Source organism: Oncorhynchus nerka, linkage group LG14, assembly GCF_034236695.1.
Source record: "Oncorhynchus nerka isolate Pitt River linkage group LG14, Oner_Uvic_2.0, whole genome shotgun sequence".
Taxonomy (NCBI): Eukaryota; Metazoa; Chordata; class Actinopteri; order Salmoniformes; family Salmonidae; genus Oncorhynchus; species Oncorhynchus nerka.
This window is the reverse complement of record NC_088409.1, coordinates 6334031-6355487: the sequence shown is the minus strand read 5'-3', so window position 1 is coordinate 6355487 and position 21457 is coordinate 6334031. Positions and strand designations below refer to the sequence as shown.

General features: G+C 46.8%; 1 protein-coding gene across 1 annotated transcript in view; it reads left to right on the top strand.

The window, feature by feature from the left end:
- LOC135575103 (WASH complex subunit 5) overlaps positions 1–21457 on the top strand; it is an 89949-nt gene that overhangs the window by 21719 nt on the left and 46773 nt on the right. Inside the window, exons 7-13 of the mRNA XM_065027301.1 lie at positions 897–1049; positions 11812–11925; positions 12299–12470; positions 13965–14092; positions 14984–15113; positions 17303–17415; positions 19798–19964. Coding sequence (XP_064883373.1) covers positions 897–1049; positions 11812–11925; positions 12299–12470; positions 13965–14092; positions 14984–15113; positions 17303–17415; positions 19798–19964 — 977 coding nt within the window. The remainder of the gene's footprint in view (positions 1–896; positions 1050–11811; positions 11926–12298; positions 12471–13964; positions 14093–14983; positions 15114–17302; positions 17416–19797; positions 19965–21457) is intronic.

Sequence of the window (21457 nt, the reverse complement as noted above, 5' to 3'; positions counted from 1 at the left end):
AGCCGTCCTGTCTCTAAAGCCGTCCTGTGTCTCTAAAGCTGTCCTGTGTCTCTAAAGCTGTCCTGTGTCTCTAAAGCTGTCCTGTGTCTCTAAAGCTGTCCTGTGTCTCTAAAGCTATCCTGTGTCTCTAAAGCTATCCTGTGTCTCTAAAGCTGTCCTCTGTCTCTAAAGCTGTCCCGTGTCTCTAAAGCTGTCCCGTGTCTCTAAAGCTGTCCCGTGTCTCTAAAGCTGTCCCGTGTCTCTAAAGCTGTCCCGTGTCTCTAAAGCCGTCCCGTGTCTCTAAAGCCGTCCCGTGTCTCTAAAGCCGTCCCGTGTCTCTAAAGCCGTCCCGTGTCTCTAAAGCCGTCCCGTGTCTCTAAAGCCGTCCCGTGTCTCTAAAGCCGTCCCGTGTCTCTAAAGCCGTCCCGTGTCTCTAAATCCGTCCCGTGTCTCTAAATCCGTCCCGTGTCTCTAAAGCCGTCCCGTGTCTCTAAAGCCGTCCCGTGTCTCTAAAGCCGTCCCGTGTCTCCTAAAGCCGTCCCGTGTCTCCTAAAGCCGTCCCGTGTCTCTAAAGCCGTCCCGTGTCTCTAAAGCCGTCCCGTGTCTCTAAAGCCGTCCCGTGTCTCTAAAGCCGTCCCGTGTCTCTAAAGCCGTCCCGTGTCTCCTAAAGCCGTCCCGTGTCTCTAAAGCCGTCCCGTGTCTCTAAAGCCGTCCCGTGTCTCTAAAGCCGTCCTCTCTCTAAAGCCGTCCTCTGTCTCTAAAGCTGTCCTCTGTCTCTAAAGCCGTCCTGTGTCTCTAAAGCCGTCCTGTGTCTCTAAAGCTGTCCTGTGTCTCTAAAGCTGTCCTGTGTCTCTAAAGCTGTCCTGTGTCTCTAAAGCTGTCTTGTGTCTTCTAAAGCTGTCCTGTGTCTCCCCCAGGTGTCTGCGTACCCTCTGCCTGAGCACCGCAGCACAGCGTTGGCTAACCAGGCTGCCATGCTGTATGTCTGTCTCTACTTCATTCCCTCCATACTTCAGACTCAACAGGCCAAGATGAGGGAGATAGTGGACAAGTACTTCCCTGATAACTGGGTGAGAGACTGGATCTAAACTCTACTTCCCTGATAACTGGGTGAGAGACTGACTCTACTTCCCTGATAACTGGGTGAGAGACTGACTCTACTTCCCTGATAACTGGGGTGAGAGACTGGATCTAAACTCTACTTCCCTGATAACTGGGTGAGAGACTGGATCTAAACTCTACTTCCCTGATAACTGGGTGAGAGACTGACTCTACTTCCCTGATAACTGGGTGAGAGACTGACTCTACTTCCCTGATAACTGGGTGAGAGACTGACTCTACTTCCCTGATAACTGGGTGAGAGACTGTATCTAAACTCTACTTCCCTGATAACTGGGTGAGAGACTGACTCTACTTCCCTGATAACTGGGTGAGAGACTGACTCTACTTCCCTGATAACTGGGTGAGAGACTGACTCTACTTCCCTGATAACTGGGTGAGAGACTGACTCTACTTCCCTGATAACTGGGTGAGAGACTGACTCTACTTCCTGATAACTGGGTGAGAGACTGACTCTACTTCCTGATAACTGGGTGAGAGACTGACTCTACTTCCCTGATAACTGGGTGAGAGACTGACTCTACTTCCTGATAACTGGGTGAGAGACTGACTCTACTTCCCTGATAACTGGGTGAGAGACTGACTCTACTTCCTGATAACTGGGTGACAGACTGGATCTAAACTCTACTTCCCTGATAACTGGGTGAGAGACTGACTCTACTTCCCTGATAACTGGGTGAGAGACTGACTCTACTTCCCTGATAACTGGGTGAGAGACTGACTCTACTTCCCTGATAACTGGGTGAGAGACTGACTCTACTTCCCTGATAACTGGGTGAGAGACTGACTCTACTTCCCTGATAACTGGGTGAGAGACTGACTCTACTTCCCTGATAACTGGGTGAGAGACTGACTCTACTTCCCTGATAACTGGGTGAGAGACTGACTCTACTTCCCTGATAACTGGGTGAGAAACTGGATCTAAACTCTACTTCCCTGATAACTGGGTGAGAGACTGACTCTACTTCCCTGATAACTGGGTGACAGACTGGATCTAAACTCTACTTCCCTGATAACTGGGTGAGAGACTGACTCTACTTCCCTGATAACTGGGTGAGAGACTGACTCTACTTCCCTGATAACTGGGTGAGAGACTGACTCTAAACTCTACTTCCCTGATAACTGGGTGAGAGACTGACTCTAAACTCTACTTCCCTGATAACTGGGTGAGAGACTGACTCTACTTCCCTGATAACTGGGTGAGAGACTGGATCTAAACTCTACTTCCCTGATAACTGGGTGAGAGACTGACTCTACTTCCCTGATAACTGGGTGAGAGACTGACTCTACTTCCCTGATAACTGGGGTGAGAGACTGGATCTAAACTCTACTTCCCTGATAACTGGGTGAGAGACTGGATCTAAACTCTACTTCCCTGATAACTGGGTGAGAGACTGACTCTACTTCCCTGATAACTGGGTGAGAGACTGACTCTACTTCCCTGATAACTGGGGTGAGAGACTGGATCTAAACTCTACTTCCCTGATAACTGGGTGAGAGACTGGATCTAAACTCTACTTCCCTGATAACTGGGTGAGAGACTGACTCTAAACTCTACTTCCCTGATAACTGGGTGAGAGACTGGCTCTACTTCCCTGATAACTGGGTGAGAAACTGGATCTAAACTCTACTTCCCTGATAACTGGGTGAGAGACTGGATCTAAACTCTACTTCCCTGATAACTGGGTGAGAGACTGACTCTACTTCCCTGATAACTGGGTGAGAGACTGACTCTACTTCCCTGATAACTGGGTGAGAGACTGACTCTACTTCCCTGATAACTGGGGTGAGAGACTGGATCTAAACTCTACTTCCCTGATAACTGGGTGAGAGACTGGATCTAAACTCTACTTCCCTGATAACTGGGTGAGAGACTGGATCTAAACTCTACTTCCCTGATAACTGGGTGAGAGACTGTATCTAAACTCTACTTCCCTGATAACTGGGTGAGAGACTGACTCTACTTCCCTGATAACTGGGTGAGAGACTGACTCTACTTCCTGATAACTGGGTGAGAGACTGTATCTAAACTCTACTTCCTGATAACTGGGTGAGAGACTGACTCTACTTCCCTGATAACTGGGTGAGAGACTGACTCTACTTCCCTGATAACTGGGTGAGAGACTGACTCTACTTCCCTGATAACTGGGTGAGAGACTGACTCTACTTCCCTGATAACTGGGTGAGAGACTGACTCTACTTCCCTGATAACTGGGTGACAGACTGGATCTAAACTCTACTTCCCTGATAACTGGGGTGAGAGACTGACTCTAAACTCTACTTCCCTGATAACTGGGTGAGAGACTGACTCTACTTCCCTGATAACTGGGTGAGAGACTGACTCTACTTCCCTGATAACTGGGTGAGAGACTGACTCTACTTCCCTGATAACTGGGTGAGAGACTGACTCTACTTCCCTGATAACTGGGTGAGAGACTGACTCTACTTCCCTGATAACTGGGTGACAGACTGGATCTAAACTCTACTTCCCTGATAACTGGGTGAGAGACTGACTCTACTTCCCTGATAACTGGGTGAGAGACTGACTCTACTTCCCTGATAACTGGGTGAGAGACTGACTCTACTTCCCTGATAACTGGGGTGAGAGACTGGATCTAAACTCTACTTCCCTGATAACTGGGTGAGAGACTGGATCTAAACTCTACTTCCCTGATAACTGGGTGAGAGACTGGATCTAAACTCTACTTCCCTGATAACTGGGTGAGAGACTGTATCTAAACTCTACTTCCCTGATAACTGGGTGAGAGACTGACTCTACTTCCCTGATAACTGGGTGAGAGACTGACTCTACTTCCCTGATAACTGGGGTGAGAGACTGGATCTAAACTCTACTTCCCTGATAACTGGGTGAGAGACTGGATCTAAACTCTACTTCCCTGATAACTGGGTGAGAGACTGGCTCTACTTCCCTGATAACTGGGTGAGAAACTGGATCTAAACTCTACTTCCCTGATAACTGGGTGAGAGACTGACTCTACTTCCTGATAACTGGGTGAGAGACTGACTCTACTTCCCTGATAACTGGGTGAGAGACTGACTCTACTTCCCTGATAACTGGGTGAGAGACTGGATCTAAACTCTACTTCCCTGATAACTGGGTGAGAGACTGGATCTAAACTCTACTTCCCTGATAACTGGGTGAGAGACTGGATCTAAACTCTACTTCCCTGATAACTGGGTGAGAGACTGACTCTACTTCCCTGATAACTGGGTGAGAGACTGACTCTACTTCCCTGATAACTGGGTGAGAGACTGACTCTACTTCCCTGATAACTGGGTGAGAGACTGACTCTACTTCCCTGATAACTGGGTGAGAGACTGTATCTAAACTCTACTTCCCTGATAACTGGGTGAGAGACTGACTCTACTTCCCTGATAACTGGGTGAGAGACTGACTCTACTTCCCTGATAACTGGGTGAGAGACTGGATCTAAACTCTACTTCCCTGATAACTGGGTGAGAGACTGACTCTAAACTCTACTTCCCTGATAACTGGGTGAGAGACTGACTCTACTTCCCTGATAACTGGGTGAGAGACTGACTCTACTTCCCTGATAACTGGGTGAGAGACTGACTCTACTTCCCTGATAACTGGGGTGAGAGACTGGATCTAAACTCTACTTCCCTGATAACTGGGTGAGAGACTGGATCTAAACTCTACTTCCCTGATAACTGGGTGAGAGACTGGATCTAAACTCTACTTCCTGATAACTGGGTGAGAGACTGACTCTACTTCCTGATAACTGGGTGAGAGACTGACTCTACTTCCCTGATAACTGGGTGAGAGACTGACTCTACTTCCCTGATAACTGGGTGAGAGACTGTATCTAATCTCTACTTCCCTGATAACTGGGTGAGAGACTGACTCTACTTCCCTGATAACTGGGTGAGAGACTGACTCTACTTCCCTGATAACTGGGTGAGAGACTGACTCTACTTCCCTGATAACTGGGTGAGAGACTGACTCTACTTCCCTGATAACTGGGTGAGAGACTGACTCTACTTCCCTGATAACTGGGTGAGAGACTGACTCTACTTCCCTGATAACTGGGTGACAGACTGGATCTAAACTCTACTTCCCTGATAACTGGGTGAGAGACTGACTCTACTTCCCTGATAACTGGGTGAGAGACTGACTCTACTTCCCTGATAACTGGGTGAGAGACTGACTCTACTTCCCTGATAACTGGGTGAGAGACTGACTCTACTTCCCTGATAACTGGGTGACAGACTGGATCTAAACTCTACTTCCCTGATAACTGGGTGAGAGACTGACTCTAAACTCTACTTCCCTGATAACTGGGTGAGAGACTGACTCTACTTCCCTGATAACTGGGTGAGAGACTGGATCTAAACTCTACTTCCCTGATAACTGGGTGAGAGACTGTATCTAAACTCTACTTCCCTGATAACTGGGTGAGAGACTGACTCTACTTCCTGATAACTGGGTGAGAGACTGACTCTACTTCCCTGATAACTGGGTGAGAGACTGACTCTACTTCCCTGATAACTGGGTGAGAGACTGACTCTACTTCCTGATAACTGGGTGAGAGACTGACTCTACTTCCTGATAACTGGGTGACAGACTGGATCTAAACTCTACTTCCCTGATAACTGGGTGAGAGACTGACTCTACTTCCCTGATAACTGGGTGAGAGACTGACTCTACTTCCTGATAACTGGGTGAGAGACTGACTCTAAACTCTACTTCCTGATAACTGGGTGAGAGACTGACTCTAAACTCTACTTCCCTGATAACTGGGTGAGAGACTGACTCTACTTCCCTGATAACTGGGTGAGAGACTGACTCTAAACTCTACTTCCCTGATAACTGGGTGAGAGACTGACTCTACTTCCCTGATAACTGGGTGAGAGACTGACTCTACTTCCCTGATAACTGGGGTGAGAGACTGGATCTAAACTCTACTTCCCTGATAACTGGGTGAGAGACTGGATCTAAACTCTACTTCCCTGATAACTGGGTGAGAGACTGACTCTAAACTCTACTTCCCTGATAACTGGGTGAGAGACTGGCTCTACTTCCCTGATAACTGGGTGAGAAACTGGATCTAAACTCTACTTCCCTGATAACTGGGTGAGAGACTGACTCTACTTCCCTGATAACTGGGTGAGAGACTGACTCTACTTCCCTGATAACTGGGTGAGAGACTGACTCTACTTCCCTGATAACTGGGGTGAGAGACTGGATCTAAACTCTACTTCCCTGATAACTGGGTGAGAGACTGGATCTAAACTCTACTTCCCTGATAACTGGGTGAGAGACTGGATCTAAACTCTACTTCCCTGATAACTGGGTGAGAGACTGACTCTACTTCCCTGATAACTGGGTGAGAGACTGACTCTACTTCCCTGATAACTGGGTGAGAGACTGACTCTACTTCCCTGATAACTGGGTGAGAGACTGTATCTAAACTCTACTTCCCTGATAACTGGGTGAGAGACTGACTCTACTTCCCTGATAACTGGGTGAGAGACTGACTCTACTTCCCTGATAACTGGGTGAGAGACTGGATCTAAACTCTACTTCCCTGATAACTGGGTGAGAGACTGACTCTAAACTCTACTTCCCTGATAACTGGGTGAGAGACTGACTCTACTTCCCTAATAACTGGGTGAGAGACTGGATCTAAACTCTACTTCCCTGATAACTGGGTGAGAGACTGACTCTACTTCCCTGATAACTGGGTGAGAGACTGACTCTAAACTCTACTTCCCTGATAACTGGGTGAGAGACTGACTCTACTTCCCTGATAACTGGGTGAGAGACTGGATCTAAACTCTACTTCCCTGATAACTGGGTGAGAGACTGACTCTACTTCCCTGATAACTGGGTGAGAGACTGGATCTAAACTCTACTTCCCTGATAACTGGGTGAGAGACTGATTCTAAACTCTACTTCCCCGATAACTGGGTGAGAGACTGACTCTAAACTCTACTTCCCTGATAACTGGGTGAGAGACTGACTCTAAACTCTACTTCCCTGATAACTGGGTGAGAGACTGACTCTAAACTCTACTTCCCTGATAACTGGGTGAGAGACTGACTCTACTTCCCTGATAACTGGGTGAGAGACTGACTCTACTTCCCTGATAACTGGGTGAGAGACTGACTCTACTTCCCTGATAACTGGGTGAGAAACTGACTCTACTTCCCTGATAACTGGGTGAGAGACTGACTCTACTTCCCTGATAACTGGGTGAGAGACTGACTCTACTTCCCTGATAACTGGGGTGAGAGACTGGATCTAAACTCTACTTCCCTGATAACTGGGTGAGAGACTGGATCTAAACTCTACTTCCCTGATAACTGGGTGAGAGACTGGATCTAAACTCTACTTCCCTGATAACTGGGTGAGAGACTGACTCTACTTCCCTGATAACTGGGTGAGAGACTGACTCTACTTCCCTGATAACTGGGTGAGAGACTGACTCTACTTCCCTGATAACTGGGTGAGAGACTGACTCTACTTCCCTGATAACTGGGTGAGAGACTGTATCTAAACTCTACTTCCCTGATAACTGGGTGAGAGACTGACTCTACTTCCCTGATAACTGGGTGAGAGACTGGATCTAAACTCTACTTCCCTGATAACTGGGTGAGAGACTGACTCTAAACTCTACTTCCCTGATAACTGGGTGAGAGACTGACTCTACTTCCCTAATAACTGGGTGAGAGACTGGATCTAAACTCTACTTCCCTGATAACTGGGTGAGAGACTGACTCTACTTCCTGATAACTGGGTGAGACTGACTTCCCTGATAACTGGGTGAGAGACTGACTCTAAACTCTACTTCCCTGATAACTGGGTGAGAGACTGACTCTACTTCTAACTGAGACTGGATCTTCCCTGATAACTGGGTGAGAGACTGACTCTACTTCCCTGATAACTGGGTGAGAGACTGGATCTAAACTCTACTTCCCTGATAACTGGGTGAGAGACTGATTCTAAACTCTACTTCCCCGATAACTGGGTGAGAGACTGACTCTAAACTCTACTTCCCTGATAACTGGGTGAGAGACTGACTCTAAACTCTACTTCCCTGATAACTGGGGTGAGAGACTGGATCTAAACTCTACTTCCCTGATAACTGGGTGAGAGACTGGATCTAAACTCTACTTCCCTGATAACTGGGTGAGAGACTGGCTCTACTTCCCTGATAACTGGGTGAGAAACTGGATCTAAACTCTACTTCCCTGATAACTGGGTGAGAGACTGACTCTACTTCCCTGATAACTGGGTGAGAGACTGACTCTACTTCCTGATAACTGGGTGAGAGACTGACTCTACTTCCTGATAACCTGATCTAAAACTGATAACTGGGTGAGAGACTGGATCTAAACTCTACTTCCCTGATAACTGGGTGAGAGACTGGATCTAAACTCTACTTCCCTGATAACTGGGTGAGAGACTGGATCTAAACTCTCCCTGATAACTGGGTGAGAGACTGACTCTACTTCCTGATAACTGGGTGAGAGACTCTGACTGATAACTGGGTGAGAGACTTCTACTTCCCTGATAACTGGGTGAGAGACTGACTCTACTTCCCTGATAACTGGGTGAGAGACTGTATCTAAACTCTACTTCCTGATAACTGGGTGAGACTGACTCTACTTCCCTGATAACTGGGTGAGAGACTGACTCTACTTCCCTGATAACTGGGTGAGAGACTGGATCTAAACTCTACTTCCCTGATAACTGGGTGAGAGACTGACTCTAAACTCTACTTCCCTGATAACTGGGTGAGAGACTGACTCTACTTCCCTGATAACTGGGTGAGAGACTGACTCTACTTCCCTGATAACTGGGTGAGAGACTGACTCTACTTCCCTGATAACTGGGGTGAGAGACTGGATCTAAACTCTACTTCCCTGATAACTGGGTGAGAGACTGGATCTAAACTCTACTTCCCTGATAACTGGGTGAGAGACTGGATCTAAACTCTACTTCCCTGATAACTGGGTGAGAGACTGACTCTACTTCCCTGATAACTGGGTGAGAGACTGACTCTACTTCCCTGATAACTGGGTGAGAGACTGTATCTAATCTCTACTTCCCTGATAACTGGGTGAGAGACTGACTCTACTTCCTGATAACTGGGTGAGAGACTGACTCTACTTCCTGATAACTGGGTGAGAGACTGACTCTACTTCCTGATAACTGGGTGAGAGACTGACTCTACTTCCCTGATAACTGGGTGAGAGACTGACTCTACTTCCCTGATAACTGGGTGAGAGACTGACTCTACTTCCCTGATAACTGGGTGACAGACTGGATCTAAACTCTACTTCCCTGATAACTGGGTGAGAGACTGACTCTACTTCCCTGATAACTGGGTGAGAGACTGACTCTACTTCCCTGATAACTGGGTGAGAGACTGACTCTACTTCCCTGATAACTGGGTGACAGACTGGATCTAAACTCTACTTCCCTGATAACTGGGTGAGAGACTGACTCTAAACTCTACTTCCCTGATAACTGGGTGAGAGACTGACTCTACTTCCCTGATAACTGGGTGAGAGACTGGATCTAAACTCTACTTCCCTGATAACTGGGTGAGAGACTGTATCTAAACTCTACTTCCCTGATAACTGGGTGAGAGACTGACTCTACTTCCCTGATAACTGGGTGAGAGACTGACTCTACTTCCCTGATAACTGGGTGAGAGACTGACTCTACTTCCCTGATAACTGGGTGAGAGACTGACTCTACTTCCCTGATAACTGGGTGAGAGACTGACTCTACTTCCCTGATAACTGGGTGACAGACTGGATCTAAACTCTACTTCCCTGATAACTGGGTGAGAGACTGACTCTACTTCCCTGATAACTGGGTGAGAGACTGACTCTACTTCCCTGATAACTGGGTGAGAGACTGACTCTAAACTCTACTTCCCTGATAACTGGGTGAGAGACTGACTCTAAACTCTACTTCCCTGATAACTGGGTGAGAGACTGACTCTACTTCCCTGATAACTGGGTGAGAGACTGACTCTAAACTCTACTTCCCTGATAACTGGGTGAGAGACTGACTCTACTTCCCTGATAACTGGGTGAGAGACTGACTCTACTTCCCTGATAACTGGGGTGAGAGACTGGATCTAAACTCTACTTCCCTGATAACTGGGTGAGAGACTGGATCTAAACTCTACTTCCTGATAACTGGGTGAGAGACTGACTCTAAACTCTACTTCCTGATAACTGGGTGAGAGACTGGCTCTACTTCCCTGATAACTGGGTGAGAAACTGGATCTAAACTCTACTTCCCTGATAACTGGGTGAGAGACTGACTCTACTTCCCTGATAACTGGGTGAGAGACTGACTCTACTTCCCTGATAACTGGGTGAGAGACTGGATCTAAACTCTACTTCCCTGATAACTGGGTGAGAGACTGGATCTAAACTCTACTTCCCTGATAACTGGGTGAGAGACTGGATCTAAACTCTACTTCCCTGATAACTGGGTGAGAGACTGACTCTACTTCCCTGATAACTGGGTGAGAGACTGACTCTACTTCCTGATAACTGGGTGAGAGACTGACTCTACTTCCTGATAACTGGGTGAGAGACTGTATCTAAACTCTACTTCCCTGATAACTGGGTGAGAGACTGACTCTACTTCCTGATAACTGGGTGAGAGACTGACTCTACTTCCTGATAACTGGGTGAGAGACTGGATCTAAACTCTACTTCCCTGATAACTGGGTGAGAGACTGACTCTAAACTCTACTTCCCTGATAACTGGGTGAGAGACTGACTCTACTTCCTAATAACTGGGTGAGAGACTGGATCTAAACTCTACTTCCCTGATAACTGGGTGAGAGACTGACTCTACTTCCCTGATAACTGGGTGAGAGACTGACTCTAAACTCTACTTCCCTGATAACTGGGTGAGAGACTGACTCTACTTCCCTGATAACTGGGTGAGAGACTGGATCTAAACTCTACTTCCCTGATAACTGGGTGAGAGACTGACTCTACTTCCCTGATAACTGGGTGAGAGACTGGATCTAAACTCTACTTCCCTGATAACTGGGTGAGAGACTGGATCTAAACTCTACTTCCCTGATAACTGGGTGAGAGACTGACTCTAAACTCTACTTCCCTGATAACTGGGTGAGAGACTGATTCTAAACTCTACTTCCCGATAACTGGGTGAGAGACTGACTCTAAACTCTACTTCCTGATAACTGGGTGAGAGACTGACTCTAAACTCTACTTCCCTGATAACTGGGTGAGAGACTGACTCTAAACTCTACTTCCCTGATAACTGGGTGAGAGACTGACTCTACTTCCCTGATAACTGGGTGAGAGACTGACTCTACTTCCTGATAACTGGGTGAGAGACTGACTCTACTTCCCTGATAACTGGGTGAGAAACTGACTCTACTTCCTGATAACTGGGTGAGAGACTGACTCTACTTCCCTGATAACTGGGTGAGAGACTGACTCTACTTCCCTGATAACTGGGTGAGAGACTGACTCTACTTCCCTGATAACTGGGTGAGAGACTGACTCTACTTCCCTGATAACTGGGTGAGAGACTGGATCTTAACTCTTCTTCCTGAATACTGGGAATAACATTTAGAGTACTTGTTGATCTTGATGCGGTATATTTCCCTCGGCCTCCAGCCGTTACGCTCGTTCAAGCATTGCCAATTTCTCCCGCTGCAGGTCATCAGTGTCTACATGGGAATCACTGTGAATCTGGTGGAGGCCTGGGAACCGTATAAAGCTGCCAAGATCGCCCTCAACTACACCCTGGACTCAGCCAATATCAGAGAGCAGGTACGGAGGCCAACGGGCTATACTGACAAAACGTCTACTAACGTGAAATGGTTTTCACTCTCGGTTTCCCATCAGGCCTTGCTACGGACGTGACTCTGCCATCATATCCTTCACAAGTTGTTGTGGAGTTGTTATAAGTTGTTATAACACCCTATAACCAACCGTACGTCAACCCTCCTCTAGGCCAGTCGTTATTCAGTCAGCATGGAGGGCCTGCTTATGACCCCCCATGCCATGTTATAACACCCTATAACCAACCGTCGTCAACCCTCCTCTAGGCCAGTCGTTATTCAGTCAGCATGGAGGGCCTGCTTATGACCCCCATGCCATGTTATAACACCCTATAACCAACCGTACGTCAACCCTCCTCTAGGCCAGTCGTTATTCAGTCAGCATGGAGGGCCTGAGGCCACAGATCCAGCAGCTGCTGAAGGAAGGGTTCCTGAGGGAGGAGATCGTCCTGGATAACGTCCCTAAGCTGCTCAACTGTCTCCGGGACTGTAACGTTTCCATACGTTGGCTGATGCTACACACTGCAGACTCCGGTAGGGCCTTTCTGTTGACGTCTAGGTCCATGCATCAAATGGGCTTACTACTGATTTATGGAAGCATTAATAAAGGCTTTATGGAGGGTTCAGGAAGCATCCATGAAGGGTTCAGGAAGCATCCATGAAGGGTTCAGGAAGCATCCATGAAGGGTTCAGGAAGCATCCATGAAGGGTTCAGGAAGCATCCATGAAGGGTTCAGGAAGCATCCATAAAGGGTTCAGGAAGCATCCATAAAGGGTTCAGGAAGCATCTATGAAGGGTTCAGGAAGCATCTATGAAGGGTTCAGGAAGCATCCATGAAGGGTTCAGGAAGCATCCATGAAGGGTTCAGGAAGCATCCATAAAGGGTTCAGGAAGCATCCATAAAGGGTTCAGGAAGCATCCATAAAGGGTTCAGGAAGCATCCATAAAGGGTTCAGGAAGCATCCATAAAGGGTTCAGGAAGCATCCATAAAGGGTTCAGGAAGCATCCATAAAGGGTTCAGGAAGCATCCATAAAGGGTTCAGGAAGCATCCATAAAGGCCTTAATCACGCCAGGCGCTCCTATATCACGCCAGGCGCTCTATATCACGCCAGGCGCTCTATATCACGCCAGGCGCTCCTATATCACGCCAGGCGCTCTATATCACGCCAGGCGCTCTATATCACGCCAGGCGCTCCTATATCACGCCAGGCGCTCCTATATCACGCCAGGCGATACTATATCACGCCAGGCGATCCTATATCACGCCAGGCGATACTATATCACGCCAGGCGATACTATATCACGCCAGGCGCTCCTATATCACGCCAGCGATACTATATCACGCCAGGGTCTCCTATATCACGCCAGGTCTCTATATCACGCCAGGCGGCGCTGTATCACGCCAGGCGGCGCTGTGTCACGCCAGGCGGTACTATATCACGCCAGGTGCTCCTATATCACACCAGGCGGCGCTGTGTCACGCCAGGCGTACTATATCACGCCAGGCGATCCTATATCACGCCAGGCGATACTATATCACGCCAGGTGCTCCTATATCACGCCAGGTGCTCCTATATCACGCCAGGCGATACTATATCACGCCAGGTGCTCTATATCACGCCAGGTGCTCCTATATCACGCCAGGTGCTCTATATCACGCCAGGCGATACTATATCACGCCAGGTGCTCCTATATCACGCCAGGTGCTCTATATCACGCCAGGTGCTCTTATGTCACGCCAGGCGGCGCTGTGTCACGCCAGGTGCTCCTATATCACGCCAGGTGCTCCTATATCACGCCAGGTGCTCCTATATCACGCCAGGTGCTCCTATATCACGCCAGGTGCTCTTATATCACGCCAGGCGGGCTGTGTCACGCCAGGCGGCGCTGTGTCACGCCAGGCGGCGCTGTGTCACGCCAGGTGCTCCTATATCACGCCAGGTGCTCCTATATCACGCCAGGTGCTCCTATATCACACCAGGCGGTACTATATTCCCTAAACTGTGTTGTCTTTTCTTCTTGCAGCCTATGATCCCAACAACAAGCGTCTGCGCCAGATCAAAGACCAGGTGATCAACGACTCCAAGTACAACCCCAAGATCCTGTTCCAGGTCCTCCTAGACACCGCCCAGTTTGAGTTCACCCTCAAAGAGGTGAGTCTGAACCGCATCATATATGGTTTGATGCCAAGTCAAGTTGTAATTACACAATTTAAAAAAAAACACGTGACGTGTCTCTGAATATAAATGGTGAATTCACCATCTGTCCCCCCGACGTATCGGGTCTCTGAATATAAATGGTGAATTCACCATCTGTCCCCCCTGACGTATCGGGTCTCTGAATATAAATGGTGAATTCACCATCTGTGTGTCCCCCTGAATCGGGTCTCTGAATATAAATGGTGAATTCACCATCTGTGACGTCGGGTCTCTGAATATAAATGGTGAATTCACCGTCTGTGTCCCCCCTGACGATCGGGTCTCTGAATATAAATGGTGAATTCACCATCTGCCCCCCTGACGTGTTCGGGTCTCTGAATATAAATGGTGAATTCACCGTCTGTGTCCCCCTGACATCGGGTCTCTGAATATAAATGGTGAATTCACCATCTGTCCCCCCTGACGTATCGGGTCTCTGAATATAAATGGTGAATTCACCATCATCCCCCCTGTCGGGTCTCTGAATATAAATGGTGAATTCACCATCTGTCCCCCCCTGACGATCGGGTCTCTGAATATAAATGGTGAATTCACCGTCTGTGTCCCCCCTGACGTATCGGGTCTCTGAATATAAATGGTGAATTCACCGTCTGTGTCCCCCTGACGATCGGGTCTCTGAATATAAATGGTGAATTCACCATCTGTCCCCCCGAATCGGGTCTCTGAATATAAATGGTGAATTCACCGTCTGTACCCCCCCTCCCTGACGTGTCGGGTCTCTGAATATAAATGGTGAATTCACCGTCTGTGTCCCCCTGATGTGTCGGGTCTCTGAATATAAATGGTGAATTCACCATCTGCCCCCCTGTATATTTTCCCTCTCAGATGTTCAAGAAGATGCTGTCAGAGAAGCAGCTGAAATGGGAGAGTTATAGAGCTGAGGGATCTGAGAGGATGACCGAGCTGGCTGAGGTCTTCTCTGGGGTCAAGCCTCTAACCAGAGTGGAGAAGAATGGTGAGATGGATGATAGCGGAACTAGCTACGACATCGAAACACACATAATTACCACAGCTGGTAGTTCGACATTGAAACACACATAATTACCACAGCTGGTAGTTCGACATTGAAACACACATAATTACCACAGCTGGTAGTTCGACATTAAAACACACATAATTACCACAGCTGGTAGTTCGACATTGAAACACACATAATTACCACAGCTGGTAGTTCGACATTAAAACACACATAATTACCACAGCTGGTAGTTCGACATTAAAACACACATAATTACCACAGCTGGTAGTTCGACATTAAAACACACATAATTACCACAGCTGGTAGTTCGACATTGAAACACACATAATTACCACAGCTGGTAGTTCGACATTGAAACACACATAATTACCACAGCTGGTAGTTCGACATTAAAACACACATAATTACCACAGCTGGTAGTTCGACATTAAAACACATAATTACCACAGCTGGTAGTTCGACATTGAAACACACATAATTACCACAGCTGGTAGTTCGACATTGAAACACACATAATTACCACAGCTGGTAGTTCGACATTAAAACACACATAATTACCACAGCTGGTAGTTCGACATCGAAACACACATAATTACCACAGCTGGTAGTTCGACATCGAAACACATAATTACCACAGCTGGTAGTTCGACATCGAAACACACATAATTACCACAGCTGGTAGTTCGACATCGAAACACACATAATTACCACAGCTGTGTGTACACTGACTGGACAAAGCATTAGGAACACCTGCTCTTTCCATGATAGACTGACCAGGTGAATCCAGGTGAAAGTTATGAAGCATTGGAGTCAACATGGTCCACCACCCAATCGGTGGGAAGCATTGGAGTCAACATGGTCCACCACCCAATCGGAGGGAAGCATTGGAGTCAACATGGTCCACCACCCAATCGGAGGGAAGCATTGGAGTCAACATGGTCCACCACCCAATCGGAGGGAAGCATTGGAGTCAACATGGTCCAACATCCCATTTGAATGCCTTTGACACCTTGTGGAGTCCACGACCCGGCAAACTGAGGCTGTTCTGAGGGGAAAAGGGGGTGCAACTCAATATTAGGAAGGTGTTCCTAATGTTTTGTGTAGTCAGTGTACATGCTCTTAAAAGCTTGTGGCTCACTGTACCATACTTATTCCTGTTGCAGGCTCACTGTACCGTACTTATTCCTGTTGCAGGCTCACTGTACCATACTTATTCCTGTTGCAGGCTCACTGTCCCATACTTATTCCTGTTGCAGGCTCACTGTACCATGCCTATTCCTGTTGCAGGTTCACTGTACCATACTTATTCCTGTTGCAGGCTCACTGTACCATACTTATTCCTGTTGCAGGTTCACTGTACCATACTTATTCCTGTTGCAGGCTCACCGTACCATGCCTATTCCTGTTGCAGGTTCACTGTACCATACTTATTCCTGTTGCAATAGTGAAAGCTGATCTCACTATGCCATACTTCCATTCTAAACGCGCTAGATGTTGATGTGTGTTGTTGACGCGGTTGTTGTTGTGTTGGACAGAGAACCTGCAGGCATGGTTCAGGGAGTACCGTACTTATTCCTGTTGCAGGCTCACTGTACCGTACTTATTCCTGTTGCAGGCTCACTGTACCATGCCTATTCCTGTTGCAGGTTCACTGTACCGTACTTATTCCTGTTGCAGGCTCACTGTACCATACTTATTCCTGTTGCAGGCTCACTGTCCCATACTTATTCCTGTTGCAGGCTCACTGTACCATGCCTATTCCTGTTGCAGGTTCACTGTACCATACTTATTCCTGTTGCAGGCTCACTGTACTGTACCATACTTATTCCTGTTGCAGGCTCACTGTACTGTACTTATTCCTGTTGCAGGCTCACTGTACCATACTTATTCCTATTGATGGCTCACTGTACCATACTTATTCCTGTTGATGGCTCACTGTACCATACTTATTCCTGTTGCAGGCTCACTGTACCGTACTTATTCCTATTGATGGCTCACTGTACCATACTTATTCCTGTTGCAGGCTCACTGTACCGTACTTATTCCTGTTGATGGCTCACTGTACCATACTTATTCCTGTTGCAATAGTGAAAGCTGATCTCACTATGCCATACTTCCTCCCATTCCTCCCATGTTGTTGACGTGGTTGTTGTTGTGTTGGACAGAGAACCTGCAGGCATGGTTCAGGGAGATCTCGAAGCAGATCGAGTCTCTGAACTACGAGGACTCCACCGCGGCAGGCAGGAAGACCGTTCAGCTGATACAGGCCCTCGTAGAGGTGAGGCTGGGAAATTCACCGCAAACAACAACGACTAGAACGTGAACAAGAGTACAGTTATTTTATCTCTGGGTTACACTCTTAGTGACCGTTACATGGTAACACTCTTAGTGACCGTGACATGGTAACACCCTTAGTGACCGTTACATGGTAACACTCTTAGTGACCGTGACATGGTAACACCCTTAGTGACCGTGACATGGTAACACCCTTAGTGACCGTTACATGGTAACACTCTTAGTGACCGTTACATGGTAACACTCTTAGTGACCGTTACATGGTAACACTCTTAGTGACCGTTACATGGTAACACTCTTAGTGACCGTTACATGGTAACACTCTTAGTGACCGTTACATGGTAACACTCTTAGTGACCGTTACATGGTAACACTCTTAGTGACCGTTGCATGGTAACACTCTTAGTGACCGTGACATGGTAACACCCTTAGTGACCGTGACATGGTAACACCCTTAGTGACCGTTACATGGTAACACCCTTAGTGACCGTTACATGGTAACGCTCTTAGTGACCGTGACATGATCATTATATAACATGGTAACACTCTTAGTGACCGTTACATGGTAACACTCTTAGTGACCGTGACATGGTAACACTCTTAGTGACCGTTACATGGTCATTATGTTACACAGTGATTACATGGTAACACTCTTAGTGACCGTTACATGGTCATTATGTTACACAGTGATTACATGGTAACACTCTTAGTGACCATTACATGGTCATTATGTTACACAGTGATTACATGGTAACACTCTTAGTGACCATTACATGGTCATTATGTTACACAGTGATTACATGGTAACGCTCTTAGTGACCATTACATGGTCATTATGTTACACAGTGATTACATGGTAACGCTCTTAGTGACCGTTACATGGTCATTATGTTACACAGTGATTACATGGTAACACTCTTAGTGACCGTTACATGGTAACACTCTTAGTGACCGTTACATGGTAACACTCTTAGTGACCGTTACATGGTAACACTCTTAGTGACCGTTACATGATCATTATATTACATGGTAACGCTCTTAGTGACCGTTACATGATCATTATATTACATGGTAACACTCTTAGTGACCGTTACATGGTAACGCTCTTAGTGACCGTTACATGATCATTATATTACATGGTAACACTCTTAGTGACCGTTACATGGTAACACTCTTAGTGACCGTTACATTATCATTATGTTACATGGTAACACTCTTAGTGACCATTACATGGTAACACTCTTAGTGACCGTTACATGATCATTATATTACATGGTAACACTCTTAGTGACCGTTACATGGTCATTATGTTACACAGTGATTACATGGTAACACTCTTAGTGACCATTACATGGTCATTATGTTACACAGTGATTACATGGTAACACTCTTAGTGACCATTACATGGTCATTATGTTACACAGTGATTACATGGTAACGCTCTTAGTGACCGTTACATGGTCATTATGTTACACAGTGATTACATGGTAACGCTCTTAGTGACCGTTACATGGTCATTATGTTACACAGTGATTACATGGTAACACTCTTAGTGACCGTTACATGGTCATTATGTTACACAGTGATTACATGGTAACGCTCTTAGTGACCGTTACATGGTCATTATGTTACACAGTGATTACATGGTAACGCTCATGACCGTCACATGGTCATTATGTTACACAGTGATTACATGGTAACGCTCTTAGTGACCGTTACATGGTCATTATGTTACACAGTGATTACATGGTAACACTCTTAGTGACCGTTACATGGTCATTATGTTACACAGTGATTACATGGTAACGCTCTTAGTGACCGTTACATGGTCATTATGTTACACAGTGATTACATGGTAACGCTCTTAGTGACCGTTACATGGTCATTATGTTACATGGTAACACTCTTAGTGACCATTACATTATCATTATATTACATGGTAACACTCTTAGACATTTGTATCCCTTCGATTTGATATACAATGATGCTGCTTTGTCCAAAAATATGTTGTACCTTTTCAGTGAAAAGCTAAACTTTTCTCATGTTCATTCTAACAGCCGAGTGGATAAGAGACTTGGAAGTGTGGAAACAGGAGACTATATAAACCCTGACTTCCTGTCCTCTCCTTACCTATGAACCCTGATTTCCTGTCCTCTCCTTACCAATAAACCCTGACTTCCTCTTCTCTCCTTTATCAATAAACCCTGATTTCCTCTTCTCTCCTTACCTATAAACCCTGACTTCCTGTCCTCTCCTTACCTATGAACCCTGACTTCCTGTCCTCTCCTTACCTATATAGCCTGACTTCCTGTCCTCTCCTTACCAATAAACCCTGACTTCCTGTCCTCTCCTTACCTGTGCTCAGGTTCAAGAGTTCCACCAGTTGGAGTCCAACCTGCAGGTGTGTCAGTTCCTGGCTGACACCAGGAAGTTCCTTCACCAGATGATCAGGACTATCAACATCAAGGAGGAGGTCCTGATCACCATGCAGATAGTAGGAGACCTGTCCTACGCATGGCAGATCATAGACAGGTAGGGGTTATGATAGGTCCTGATCACCATGCAGATAGTAGGGGACCTGTCCTACGCATGGCAGATCATAGACAGGTAGGGGTTATGTAGGGGTTATGAATGGTCCTGATCACCATGCAGATAGTAGGGGACCTGTCCTACGCATGGCAGATCATAGACAGGTAGGGGTTATGATAGGTCCTGATCACCATGCAGATAAGAGACCTGTCCTAAGCATGGCAGATCATAGACAGGTAGGGGTTATGTATGGGTTATGTAGGGGTTATGTATGGTCCTGATCACCATGCAGATAGGCGACCTGTCCTACGCATGGCAGATCATAGACAGGTAGGGGTTATGTATGGGTTATGTAGGGGTTATGAATGGTCCTGATCACCATGCAGATAGTAGGGGACCTGTCCTACGCATGGCAGATCATAGACAGGTAGGGGCTATGTATGGGTTATGAATGGTCCTGATCACCATGCAGATAGTAGGAGACCTGTCCTAGGCATGGAAGATCATAGACAGGTAGGGGTTATGATAGGTCCTGATCACCATGCAGATAGTAGGAGACCTGTCCTAGGCATGGAAGATCATAGACAGGTAGGGGTTATGATAGGTCCTGATCACCATGCAGACAGTAGGAGACCTGTCCTACGCATGGCAGATCATAGACAGGTAGGGGTTATGTATGGGTTATGAATGGTCCTGATCACCATGCAGATAGTAGGAGACCTGTCCTACGCATGGCAGATCATAGACAGGTAGGGGTTATGTAGGGGTTATGAATGGTCCTGATCACCATGCAGATAGTAGGGGACCTGTCCTACGCATGGCAGATCATAGACAGGTAGGGGTTATGTATGGGTTATGTAGGGGTTATGAATGGTCCTGATCACCATGCAGATAGTAGGAGACCTGTCCTACGCATGGCAGATCATAGACAGGTAGGGGTTATGTATGGGTTATGAATGGTCCTGATCACCATGCAGATAGTAGGAGACCTGTCCTATGCATGGCAGATCATAGACAGGTAGGGGTTATGAATGGTCCTGATCACCATGCAGACAGTAGGAGACCTGTCCTATGCATGGCAGATGACCAACTACATATTACCAGTTTCATGAAGACATAGTCAGGTCTCGCTTGCATATAAGAACCCAGTGAGACTAACCTGGTCAGATAAGAACCCCGTGAGACTAACCTGGTCAAATAAGAACCCAGGGAGACTAACCTGGTCAAATAAGAACCCAGGGAGACTAACCTGGTCATATAAGAACCCAGGGAGACTAACCTGGTCAAATAAGAACCCAGGGAGACTAACCTGGTCAAATAAGATCTCAGTGAGACTAACCCAGGGAGACTAACCTGGTCAAATAAGAACCCAGGGAGACTAACCTGGTGAAAAAATATCTCAGTGAGACTAACCCAGGGAGACTAACCCAGGGAGACTAACCTGGTCAAATAAGAACCCAGGGAGACTAACCTGGTCAAATAAGAACCCAGGGAGA